The 14,232-nt window shown below is 30.1% G+C and overlaps 2 protein-coding genes across 3 annotated transcripts in view; one reads left to right on the top strand and one right to left on the bottom strand.

The window, feature by feature from the left end:
- Positions 1-6,804, bottom strand: part of LOC143079188 (uncharacterized) — a 50,851-nt gene extending 44,047 nt beyond the window's left edge. Inside the window, exons 1-2 of the mRNA XM_076254420.1 lie at positions 6,662-6,804; positions 2,926-3,075 (exon numbers count right to left, since the gene is read on the bottom strand). Coding sequence (XP_076110535.1) covers positions 2,926-3,040 — 115 coding nt within the window. The 5' untranslated portion in view covers positions 3,041-3,075; positions 6,662-6,804. The remainder of the gene's footprint in view (positions 1-2,925; positions 3,076-6,661) is intronic.
- A 325-nt stretch (positions 6,805-7,129) lies between these two features.
- LOC143079189 (uncharacterized) overlaps positions 7,130-14,232 on the top strand; it is a 47,753-nt gene continuing 40,650 nt past the window's right edge. For both annotated transcript variants that reach the window (XM_076254422.1, XM_076254421.1), the window contains exons 1-3: positions 7,130-7,193; positions 10,341-10,925; positions 12,485-12,843. In XM_076254422.1, the coding sequence (XP_076110537.1) occupies positions 10,522-10,925; positions 12,485-12,843 (763 nt within the window). In that variant the 5' untranslated portion in view covers positions 7,130-7,193; positions 10,341-10,521. The remainder of the gene's footprint in view (positions 7,194-10,340; positions 10,926-12,484; positions 12,844-14,232) is intronic.

Here is a 14,232-nt window from a genome sequence, read left to right on the forward strand (position 1 = left end):
ACAGTTTTATATTTGGCATGAAGTCAGACACAATTCTTATGTAAGTCTTTTTTTTTATTTACTGTTTTTAGAAAATTTTGGAGTTTTATCCCTTAAATATTTAACTATACAGTAAAAAAAAGACTTATTTGATTCATTTCTTGAATTTCACTAATCTATAATGCTTTTATGATGATCAGATGGAGTTTAATTGTCAGACAATAAAATCTCCTTTGACTGATATCTTCAAAATATTACTCCTTGATGGATTTTTTTTTTATACTTCATTCGCATAGGATTTTTCAGTAAAATGCTGGAAATATGCTTTAAAGTATAAAATGCAATGTGAAAAACAAATATTAGGTCAAATAAATTTAAGTCAGATATTCTTATGAGTATCCTTTTTATATTGAATACAAATTTTATTAAGTCTGATGCAGACATTTCATAATCAGAACTGTGGTACAACACAGGCGTCAAAAGGTGTCATTATAGAGTAATTTTAGGAGCTGGCTTAAAAAGGCATCATCATGGAGGAAAGGGTTCAAGGATATCTTGTAGATTTTATATACTTTTAATTGACTGCATTGATTTTAGACTTTTTTTTATATTTTAGGGTACATGCATTTTCATATTTTATTTCTATCATTTCTTTTTCATTCTTTTATTAATTCGTATATGCTTGTCTGATTGGTATCAGTTGGTGCTTTGTAATTATGTGTTACATATTTTTTGTATTATATTTATTTAAGGAATGACTGTAATATTTTTTCTGTCTATAAAGAAATAACATCAAAAATGAGGTGCACACTAAATAACCTGTGTAGTGGGTTATTTCAAAGTGTAGACCACATTTTTATGTTATTTCAAATAGACAGAAAAAAATATCAAGTCACTTGAATTCTAAATTCCATTTCAAACTGGAGTAAACCATGAAAAAACGTTGATGATGTCAAGGTCACATGACAAAATTATGTCTATGAGCTTATAAACAAAACAGTGTCAGCCAATCAGAAGATGCATTACATCCAAAATTAAATTATTTTTAAATATAAAGTGCTTAGAGTAATTGTGGTGATTATATAATGCGCTCTATAAATATTGTATTTATTGAATTTATTATATAATTGTATAAATAAACCAATTGTTCAAGACGTTTATTATAATTAAAGGGGTTTTATATAAAATTAATTTGTATAAGTAAACTTTTGGGGAATATTAAAGTTAGATTATTCAAATTAGCATCATCAGATAATTAAAATTTTACAAATTTAATTATTCAAGTAAATATTTCTTACATCTTTGAATAAGTAAACATGACATTCCAGTAGAAGTATTATCACTGTCTGCTAGTTCATTGTCAATTATAAATTGCAAAACTAACTTAACGATCTATATTTAGTCATTATTCTGCGATCATGTTTTCAAATCTCACCGATATAATTGTCATTTAGATTTTATGTTGCATGTCATTTAAACTAAGATATCAAATTTCAACTAAGACAAAACTATTGTCCTTTTCAAATAATTTTTACCTGTTATTTACAAAGCACTAAAAATATTTTGAATAGTAAACTTATAGATAAAGACTTAGCTTAACTTCTGGGGTATAAATTGTATATTTATGATAATAAATGGTTTGATAGTTTATATTTCTATTTTGCTTGATAGTTTTTAGAACAGAATTGCCTTGTTGTTTCTCATTTTTCAAACCTTACCTAAATAGACACTTAAAACAGGTATATTCTGAACATTTCATGATTTGGTACATGTACCTGTATTAGAAAACCTGCCAGCTACCAAAAATTAAGTTACAAGAATTTAACCCTACCTGAAATATATATTGCAATCCGTTCCAAACATACCAATACCAATATGTCCACTATGGATTTGGAATATCCAAGTTTCAATGTATTGGTTTTTTTTAACCTTCACCTTTCCAATTTAAAGGAAATACCAAATAAATTTAAAATATCGCAGGTGTTTCATTTTATCTATTTTTGGATTCTTTTTTTAGTAATTTTGTAATATCAATGAATACATTGTGTACTTTAATACCCAGGTAGATTATAAATAACTTATTTAAGATTTTTATTGGCATAATAACCAAAAAACTTAAATAAATTGGGTAACTACATTAAAAAGTCATTAGCACTGAGGACAGTACTCTGGACTATTTACTGTTATTAAATGATTGTGCAAATTCATATGGATACATGTATAGTGTATACTTATTTGATGTTTGTCACAAACTTACTGTTTAAAGTTTAAATAGCATTGAACATTTGAAATGTATTGATAATGTACTTTACACAGTGATTAATTTGATTAAATGACATGACTGAAACTTGTATGATAATCATAAATTAACACCTAAAAAATACCTTTTTTTATTCTTTATACTTCTATCACCTGCATTATTCAAATTAAACATTTTTGTTAAATGAAATTTTGTTTTGATAATAAAAAAATGCATAATATTTCATCTGACTTGCTTGTCATGCTTGTAGAAGTCAGTTTTTGTTTCAAATTATGGGAGGTAACTCATGACACCAAATATTCTGACTTTCACAAGTCGCAAAATTCTGACTTGTTTATGTCAGAGCTCTGACTGTCAATGAAACATTCAATAAAATCATGAAAAATAAGCCCAAACAATATTCACACATAATCAAATCAAATGTCATTTAGAAAAAGATAGTCAGGGAACTTTTTCTCAAGTTAAATTAGTCTGAATAGTAAAAAGAAGTCAGGAAATGCATCTTTTTCCCGATATGTCACAGTTTGACAATGCATAAGACATAAGACATAAGACATTTTATTTCACTAAAGCCCCCACATGGGGTATGTTAGTACAACATTTTAATAATATTTTTATTATTGTTACATTTCCATGTAACCGTAGCCAGTGCCTTTTTCTAAACATCGTAGATATTGCCTTCTTACCTCCTGGTTCAACCAATGAATAACGTCTGGTTATATGTTTATATACATAGTAACAACCAAAGGTGGCAGCACCAACACCAATGGCTCCAGCTAAAACCTGTTTCTGGATAGGCATGCTGCATATAACTCAACCCATTGTGAAGGATTAATCTGAAGAAAAACAAAACAGAATTCAAATTGTATACATGTAATTTTTTTTAATGATATATGGTAATCATTTTAATGAACATTGTACATCTATATAATCTGACCTAGTTTTAGATAGAGAAACACCAGGGCAGAACAAATATCAGCTTTATCATGTGTTTCCTGGTACTAAAAGTTAAAACATATATCTATGTCAAACATTTTTGTTTTTTACAAATTCAGTATCATACATGTCATAGGAGTCTTTTTCATAGATCAATATCAGAATGGAATATTTAGGACAATAGGTAAGGGTAATAAATGATATCTAAAATGGATGCCATTCTATGGCTGCTGTATCATATATATTGGAATATGTAGGAATCTTATTTATGAATAAGAATTTCATTAAATTTTGTGGGATCAACCAATCAAAATTTATTTCAAATGTAACTGACATCATGGACATATTGACTCAAAAGATTCCTTTCTGAATGATTCGTTAACACACAGCGTATCCTGATCTGAATTCTGCAGAGGGACCCAAATCACATGGACCAATAAATGACATTTGTATTGATCAGTGAATAGGCAAAATCTGGATTAGATTCTCAACAAGCTTATCCTACATCATCATGATCATGCACATGGGAACTCACATTGTTTCAAAGAAAACACCTTTGATGGACTTGTATCAACTTGATCATGTTGATTCTAATTCTAGTTGTCTGGTTAAAAATATTTGACTCATTCCCCATACCAATGAAAATGGCTAATGAACATAATAAAAAGTACTTTGGTGTTAGTTAAACGTCTTGGGTTTAGTCAAACAAAGAAGTTAATGTTACTGAAAGAGTTGCTAGTGTTCTAAACTGTTAAGGACTTTTGGTAAGTGATTTTTTTCTAAAAGTCTTTATACTTTATGTCAAACGAGTAACATGAGTAATCAGTATACATGTATATACATTTTTATGTACAACCAGTTGTGAAAGGTAAGCATTCAAATAATTAAAATGTTTTAATGTGCATCAATAGCTAAGAAACAACTCAACTGATTAATACAAAATTAATCCCAAATCATTTTTCAAGTATTTCCATCCTTATGACATGTATTAGTTTCTCCCAACCCTTTGGAAATACAATATTCCCTTCATCATTGGTTAATATGGAAACAAGATTAAACATATTGACTTGACAGGGATGTATATCTAAAATATAGAGTCAAAACTACTTGAAACCTTTGTCAATTTCTTCTGACAAACCTCTTATTATGAATGATCTGACACGGATGACCTGGGGTGACAGTATTTCAGGAAATCATGGTACCGCACAAAACAGCTGTGCTCAGTAAATGCACAATGTAAGGATAAAGCAACAGTGAAAATTTGTAAAAAAAATAAAGAAAACAGAAAAAGATCACCAAGGCACCCTACCAACACTGCTACTAAGACCCTCTTTAACTTTTCCCATAACCCAATATACATGTATTAAATGTATGTAGACATATTTTAGAATATGTTAAGTGGGTTACTGAACGCTAGGAAAAAATCAGATTGAGTTATCTTTCTTTATTCAGGTGTGCTCCTTCTTCTGAGGATTATAAACAGTACAAAGATGATGTAAATATTATCTTGTTATTTTCGAATCAAACATGAGGGCAGTCAATGACAAATACGTCTGAATTTGCTATTTATTTCACAGAGAACAAGTAAAACAATGTCTTCCACAAGTTGTTTGTGGTTTTCAACTTTCTGGCATAACGTTTTCGCATGCATGTGTTATTACAGACACTTTCATGAGTTGTCTACTCTTTTTACCTTAATCTGTAATAACATATGTTTGTTATCAGTAAAATATATCATAAATATTTTTATCTTTAATGACCACTTGGGAATTCTTAAAACTTTGCGCAGTAATTTAATATATTACCTTGATAACTAATTTTCTAATTCCATTAATACAATTTTGATCAACCATGGTAAATCAATGAGACAAGGCTTTTAAGGGCAAACTAAGCTGTAATAACGAGGCTTAAGTTATTACAAGCATGTAACTTACTATATATGAGAGTTAATGAGACACTTGCCTCATTACAAGCTCTGACCATCATTTCTTACAATGAATTGAAATAAATTGTTATGCATGTCAGAGCAAAGTCTTTTAAGAGATTTAGAGAAGCTGTAATAACACCCTTTTGTTATTGCAGGAATACATTTTCTGTAATAACATAGGTGTACTATGCATGATTGGTAAACTATGAGCTGTTATATCTTTGAAAAGATTAGTATACTTAAAGAAAATTATAATATCAATAGAACTTGAGAAAAATTTAACAAAATAAAGGTTGTATATTTTCCTTTTGAAACATGTAACATACATATGTTATCACAGTTTTTTTTATATTTTAGCCCACAATAACAACATGTATGTTATTTTTCTCTAATAACTTATTTAAGTTAGACCCTTGACTGTAAAACAACAGACATGGCAGATTATGACACCAGTTGTAACTGTTGATTAGCTTGGGGTTGTAAACAAAGTCATAAACTTTTCGCCAGGTAAAATTTAGCAATTAGCGGATCATATTAATATGAACAAAATAATATACAATCGATCCTTCAAAAAAGGTAGGGCCCCTGGAAACTGTAGAAAGGGCATGTAGGTCGGCACTCAGGAAGGGCGGGCGCCACACCCTCTGAAAACCGCTTAGCTGGAACACTGATAAATCTAGGTGCATGAAATGACAGTGAAGCACGTACCTCCTTAACAAGTAGGCACATCTATAGACCGTTAAAATACGTTGTATGATTCACTTACATACTTACTGCCCGGTATGCCATGGGCATGTAGGGCAGCAAAAGATTCACTTAGCATTCTTAGTAAGGGAGCTACCATTTGATTTTTATGGGGGGGATAGGATGAAATTTGAAAAAAATAGGCAGGACAGGAGTTTTGAGTAAAAAAAAAAAAGGCAGGATGAGCAACTTGGTAAAAAAAAAGGCAAGATGACAATTTGTGTAAAAAAAGTCAGGATAAACTAGTAAAAAAAAAAGGCAGGACCGAATAGAGTAAAAAATAAAAAGCCAGGACAGAGATTAAAACTAAAAAAAAAAGCAGGACAAAATTTTTCATCCTAGCCCCCCCATATAAAAATCAAATGGTAGCTCCCTAACACACATGTAAGAACTCCATCCAAACATTTTATTTTTTACTATTTTCTCATACAGCTTACAAACAACAGAAATAAAAAATACTTGGGAACAACACTCAATTGTCAATATAGACCGTATTAGACGTCTCTTCACAGAAGGTCTGAGTTTTCCTTATTTAAATCAATCATGTCTTTACTTAAAATCAGCTTCAAAACTTTATTAATGACTAAGACTTCTCCTCAGACACATTCCTTTTCCTTCAATCATTTATTTCTTCAAACGTCTAATTTTATACTTAGTCTGAGATGTCATCATAGACTGTCCCAGTTGTCTTAGAACTTCATTGTTCTTAAGACGGTCCGAATTGTCCAAGTTGTCTTTTTGGAGACAGTCACAGACAGTCTGAGTTGTCTCCAGGGTATTCTGATCTATAAGAGTATTGAGTAAGCTTGACTTACTTGTTCAAGTTAGCACTGACTGTCACAGTCATGACAGTACTCAGTAGTCAGGTAGTTGGCTGACAGTGACACTAAATTTATAGTACACCCATGTAATCTCAATTCTTATACATTTTGAGGACTCTACGGTTAGCAGATATTTTATGATTTGAATGAAAAGATAATTTCTCTAAATAATTGGAATTTTCTGACGAAAAATCTAAAGATAAACATGTAAAAATTCCTTAGGTATACCCACGTTTCCTCTTTGGTCTTGTATCAGTTTATTGAAGTGTTGATTTATGGCATTGGTTTAAATTCATTACATGACGATATAATTCAACCATAGGACCATTTATAAAATATAACCAAAACAACGAAATAAAGAATATGATATCCCCTACGTTTTCAATATTATCAAATTCAAATTGTGTGAATATTTTTAATTAACAGTTTTTAATCGTTATGATTAGTATTGATAAATTTACACTTCACTGAAACAGTGTGAGAAAACGAAAGTACATGTATTATAAGCGCTAAGTCATCGAAAAGGGTAAGTCGCCGTCTTCAAGATAAAAAAGAACCTGTCACTGTTTTGTCAACAAATATAAAGCAGAAAAGTATAAGTATAGTCAAGGAGCCCAAACTACCAATCAAACAGTATTATATTATTTTTACGGAGATAAACTTACGTGGTGTTTTAAAAACGAAAGTACATGAAACCAAAATTAAATATGTATTTGTGAGTGTGGCAAGTAAGGGGGGTTTGATGAGTGTCAGTTTCTATAGTATCTTTGAATTCTTGCCATTTCACTTTATTCTTTATACTTCTGCCAATTGATCTCTGTTATATTCGTTCTAAACATGCATGAAATATTTGCAACTGGACATAAGAAACCAACAATCAATTACATGTAATATATTTTTATAATTCATCACCTTTTTATTCTGTTATTTATTTTTTATCCCATTATTCTGTTTTCTTTAAACCATTTTGCAGCCCTTAATAGCCTCATACATGTACATGATAATTGAAAAAGAAAAAAATATACCATCCTATATCAGTCACTGTATTCTTGGACTTATAGATATTAAATTGTATTAGTCCCAGATTATGTTATTTTAGTATGTCTTAAAATAAAAAATAGCATTTTATTAATGATTATTATATTAAACAATGCCAATCTAATCCTGGATTAGAATGGCATTGTTTAAGACATACTAAAATAACATAATCTTGGACTAATACAATTTAATATCTATAAGGTATATAAGATATAATGGTGAAAAGGGGTGTGGGGATGGAAAAGGGGCATTTTTTTTACATATTTTTTGTTTAACTTCCTTTAAAAATAAGACATTCAGTCTTGCATGAAGAAAAAAAATTGTTGAATAAAGTAAAAAAAATAAATAATAACATATCCCTTATATTGATACTTACATTCTTGGTACAAACCTTTATTTGTACACCATTTATACACATTCATTTAAAACCACTATTTAGAACACAGATTTAATTAGTAATTTCTTGTCAGATCAGAAGATTTCGCCTCTAAATCGATCTTTATCTGTGTATTACAAACCAATAAAAATATTTGAACTATTTCAATCAAAGTGTAGTACTATGTGTACATGTACATGTAGTTAACATCAAAACTTGGAAAAAGACTTAACACATAGGTATCAATAATTACACACCCACCGATAAGCATGATAAGTAGCCATAAATGCATGTTGAAGCTGGGGTTAATTAAAGGCCAGTTAATAAGCCAGATCAAGCTGTCAGTAGCAATAAAATTATGTTAAAATTTTTTAAGGTGACCTGAATTTTAAGATCTTGTACCACATTTTTTTGTGTGTTAAAAACCCGTATTATGTCAAAAACTTGATTACAATCTAAATCTGACAGTTTCAAGCTTGAATATAATGTTCAAACTTGCTCCGTCCTGTTCAAATTTCAACCTCTGCGGTCGTATCAGGCTGGGCTCAGCTAAGCATTATATTTTGTATATATAATATCATACAGTCTATATATGCTTTTGAAAATGACCCTGTTTATTAAACTGAACATTTTCTGTGAAAGAGTTGTCTCCCCGAACACTGTTTTTCTTGTTATGAGAACTCCTTCACAACCTTTAAAGAAAGTGACAATTTTCCCCAAAATGCACATTATATCCTCATGGTATGATGTTTAATTTTGACATAAGCTATCCCATGTATCCAGAGTCTCCATATGAGAGTTATTCCCCCCTTATGCATTTGATAGAAGTAATATGCATTTCTAACTGTTTAACCATATAAGTGATAAAGACCTAGAGTCTTTTGATATGACGACCTTGGAAAAATGAAATAAGGTCAGGGTCAGAGGTCAAGGTCATATTCTAAATTGAAATTTTGGCTTATTTCTCTTATTTTCAAAAACTGTATAGGGCCAAAAAAAAATATATGTCTGTTTAGTCAGGGTCGGTCGGGAAACAGGAAACAGACATATATTTTTTTTTGGCTTAAGATATCAACAACATATATTTACTAAATTGTTAGTTGCACCATGTTGTAACCATGGTAACACATACATTTTGATTGAAAAGGTATGCTATCTGTATCATTTAATTGGAGTTTTCTCCCATCTTATATTTAAAATTATGCCTTTCGTGATATAACTCATTCACTTTATATAATGAAGACCAAGTGTTTTTTTATTTGAGGTCCTTGGTTTATGTCCATCAAATTCAGCTAAAGGTCATAGGTAAATTTGACGTTCTAGATTTTGACCTTTCAAATTGTCCTACTTCATATGAATAAATAATAAAGCCATGGGACTTTGGCATTAGGTTGCAAGCCATTATAATCTTGGAAAAGCCAACCGAAAGTGTGATCTTGTGTTAACAGGAAGTAGCTATTTTTTATACTTGTTTAATGTACAAGTATATTAAAGAACCTTATATTTTGGAATCAGTGTCAAGTAAACTATCAAATAATTCCAGAAGTGACATTTTTCAAACATGAAGTAACAAATTATCTCCCTTCAAGTTATTAAAAAAAAAATTATCTCCCTTATTAAAAAAAAATAGTCTAGAAACCATATATATTTTTTAAATCAGCGCAACTCCATGAACTCATTTGACACTGGAAATGATATTTTAAAACAAATTATTTTTGTATCAAAATAGATCTTTTGGGGTGGAAAGACCTTCAATTGTCACATCTGAACAATTGGTTTTTAATGTTGTTTAATTATTTAATCTTTTATATATACCCTTTACAAATAGATGCTGGAAAACTGTTCTTCAGTATTAAAGATGTTAAATTAGAAAGGAGTACTAAGTAATGACAAGATGTAACATTGAGTTCTACATGTACATGTATCTTGTTAATACATTAATAGTAATACTACATGTATTTATAATAATCTAAAAATAAAAACTCCGATAGTCACATGTTTGTATAATCATCAATATTGAAAGTAAGTACATTGAAGACCTACAAAAATACCCCAAAAATAATATACTTTTATACAAATATGCAAATATATTACTGGTTGTAATAAAGAAGAAAATATAATAATTATCAAAATGAAATATTTTTTTAACCGGATGAGTGATTAAGGCTCTTTGGAGTTTTGTGTAGATTATGATAGGAGATACAATATTTACAGAGAAAAAATGTAGTTTCTATAGTTCACATACTTTTATATTTTCAGATAAATAGATAGATAGATAGATGTTGAACATTTCAGTAAGACACATTACTCTACAGAACACAAATAATAAGTGTCCTGAATGATATTTTCCAAACAGCTGATCACCCAAGTATTCAAGTAAAGTATTTTGATTGTCTATGGCAGACAAGCTGATACAAATTTTCAGTGTCTTAACAGAGGAATGTCTGATCAAGGAAACCTTAAAAAATCTGAGAAGGAAAAATCTAAGAAGAAAAAAGTAGAAACACCAACCAACAAAGCAGACAGAAAACCTGATACAACTGCTCAGTCAGAATTGGAGAAAGAAGTAGAAACACCAACCAACAAAGCAGAAGGAAACCTTGACAAATCACAAAAACCAAAGAACCTCTATGTAGGGGAATCTGACAGTTATCAATTTAATAGCCAAGTTAATAAACAGACTGGCCACGGAGAGGATGAACATTCAGTAAATAATGACAGTGAGAAACAAAACTCATCTCATCAAACTAGTGGTATACTGGATGTTGAAACTGTAAAAAGAATAGTTAAAGAAGAATTAAGTAAAGACAAAAGATCAATAAAAATGCAGACTGGGGCAATTATGTAAGTCATATTATGTGTAACAAAAATGTATAACACAGGAATTGATAAAAAAAATTACATCTAAAATTAATATTCATTCAATAACAAAAGAAAATATCACCTTATAAGTTTTGTGAATCTTAGATCTGTGGTTACCTGCACCAGACAATCTAATATTATAGCCAGTCATATACAAATAGGTAGAACTGCTATGTGCTATATGACCAATTGGCACCTGAAAGAAGGACAAAATTCAGCTATGACATAAGGGAGTTAGAACTTCAGTTTCTTAATAATTTCTTAATCTATGAGCAAAGAATTTTAGAAGTAATTTAAACATCATGTCAGTATTGAAGTACTGACCACAGGACTGACCATACCCTCTGGGACTATTAAACAGTTTACCAGCAGTTGTATCAACCTTAAATGCTAGTAATAAATTGAAAATACAATGTAACGCTTTATAAATTTCATAACAGAAAAGCCATGCATACCTAACAAAACAACAAAATACTTTACTTTTGCATCTTCTTTTTTTCTGTTTTGTTTAGTCTGTTAAAGAGATTCACAATGAGATTTGAATTAAAACTCTTGGAGTACATATTTAAAAAAAAACAATCAATGGGAGATAACTCAATATTTTTATCCTTCAGTAATCTGATTATCATACAAAATACAAATATCAAATCAACAACCTGCATTTAATTTCTTACAATAAATGAACCATAGCTTTCTATTTATACATGTATTTAGCACTCATAAACATGTCCATTTCTGCCTCACAGAAACATAATTATTTATACTTAAACATGTCATTAATTCTATTGACATGATTAGATGTTTGTGAAAGGAAATGTTTCAGCATCCTTTATCAGTTTGACATTATTGGACAGAAAATGACATCCTATAGACATGTTTTGGGGGAGTGGATAGCTTTGAGAGACTTGACACATCTCTGAGTGTTACAAATATTTATAAGCAAGGGAACATGAAATAAAAAATGAGAAAAACCACTGTAAAAAAAGTTTATGACTGTCTTAAAAAAAATGAGGTATCTTTAAAGATAGGTATCTCTCTGGGTATTTTAAAAAAAATATAATTTTGTAGTCATTTAATATAAACAACCAAAGGAACCATGTTACAGTTGATGAACAAAAGTAAAAGGATATTTTAAGATGCACTTTTCAAAAGCACAAATGTTTACAAAAATGTCAGTTACATTAGTAAATACTTATTGTTTCAAATGATATTATGATATGAGAAGATGTTCTATAAAGGCAAAATAATTTAATGGAGGAGTGGGGTGTCAGTGGTAGCTGTGCTCATTTGAACTGAACCTACATGTATGTGCAGTATTTTATTTTTTTTGTAATTTCTGTAATCATATTCATAGACTTTTATATATATTTACATAGATCTCTAATTTTTTGGCATTTTGAAAATACATGCATGACTTTTGTTTAAAAGATACATTACAGAGCACAGGCTGAGTGAGAAACACAATTGAAATCATCAGAAAAAGAAAAAACTGAAGAATTTTTGTAAAAACAACTTTTATACTTTGATTTACTTTATTTCAGGTCATTAACTGCCTTCTTTCTAGGAACAATGACATCATATTGGTGGACACCACACTATACAAATACGACAATTGTAGTAGGTGATAATACTACTCAATCCAGTATAGTGATGGAGGACGTGACACAAACACTCTTACAATGTCAAGCCAACTTGACACAGATAAAGGGTGATTTCAAAAATGTTCAAGATAATTTTGTTTATTTAAAAAATGAAGTCACAGAGGTAAATAATGGTATAACTGGTACCATTGAAGGTGTGAAAGGAAAATTGAAGGAGGATGTCCTTCTGCTGAAAAGGGACATAAAGATCTTGAATGGAAAACATCAAATTCATGACAATAAGTACATAACATATTCTGGTAAGAACATTCTTTGCAATGATAAAGTTTTAGTCCTCTACTTCTAAAAGACAATAAACTTATACACTGTATATTACCTGTATATATACTATTTTGTTCTCATCTGTAATGGGTCATTGTCAGTGGTAAGCTTCTTAATTTTGTCCTTAAAATCATATATACAAGCAAGAAAAACTGATGAGTTGCTACAGTGAATTGTTTTGCATATATGATTTTAAAAGTAACATGTTCAGGGGGGAGAGGGAGGTGGGGCACTTCAATACTTAATCGATAAGGGTTGCCACTTGGGTTCTGTTACCCCATCCTTTTCATATAATTTAGAGTTTGAAAATGCATACCTTTTCATATATTGCATAGGTAAAAATATTACTTTTCCCATTTTGTTTGGGTTTATGTGGTGTGTAATGTGAAAGTGGAATACCTAAGTGCCAAAATAGAAAAAAATGGTTGTTAAAAAAATAGTGGGGAACACCAAGAGAGATGACAGACAAAGATGTCGCGAACTGCGATTTATATTCTTTTCATTTTCAATGTGCTCCATACTTATTATTATGTAATTTACAGATCCGTTCATTGTCTATTATTTATGTAATTTATTCACGTGGCATATCTTCAACGGAGAAACGGAGTTGTATTTTGTTTAAAAGAAAAAGATTTGTAATTTGAAATTAGAGTAAAAATAAATGTTATACAGTGATTATGAGTTGTGTCTTAAATAAATTCCAATGATTGTGTTGACAAGGACTTATGCAACATTGTTTGGTGCCGGAACCCGGGAGTGAAAAACAAATTACAAAGTGAGTTAACAAAATATTGTGCAAAATGCCAGCTTCTAGTTATATGAAAGGTGTTAGAACAAGATATCGTAATTGTCTTCAAGTGGAAATTAAATCAGGATTATCAATTCTACAGACAGAAGTGCCTCTACCTGAACATCAGCAATATGTGTTTAAGTCGTCAAAGTGTGTTGAAAAATTGAAACTTTATGTAAACAAATTGGAAGTTCAGAGCAGTAAAGTGGCCGATGCACTTGGAGAAGAAGAAACAGAAGAAATTGAAAAAGTAGTAGAAGAGGATTGTCAACTATGTTCTGCGGCTACAGATTGTTATCTAGAGTTGGAGCAATACAAAGAAAGGTTAGTTGAATTTATCAAACAGGAAAGTGGTGAAAAACATGAAAAAATCGATCCTATCCAAATAGTGGAACTTCAAAGAGAAATGAAAGATATAGTTGAAACTCAAATGAAACAGCAAAATGAAATATTAATTAGACAACAAATGAAAGAAAACGATGAGTCATCTGTGAAACTGCCAAAGATAGATATAATTTCATTTTATGGTGACAAAATTAAATGGATAGAATTCTGGGATTCTTTCGAAAGCACTATA

This window comes from Mytilus galloprovincialis, chromosome 6 (genome assembly GCF_965363235.1).
Source record: "Mytilus galloprovincialis chromosome 6, xbMytGall1.hap1.1, whole genome shotgun sequence".
Classification (NCBI taxonomy): domain Eukaryota; kingdom Metazoa; phylum Mollusca; class Bivalvia; order Mytilida; family Mytilidae; genus Mytilus; species Mytilus galloprovincialis.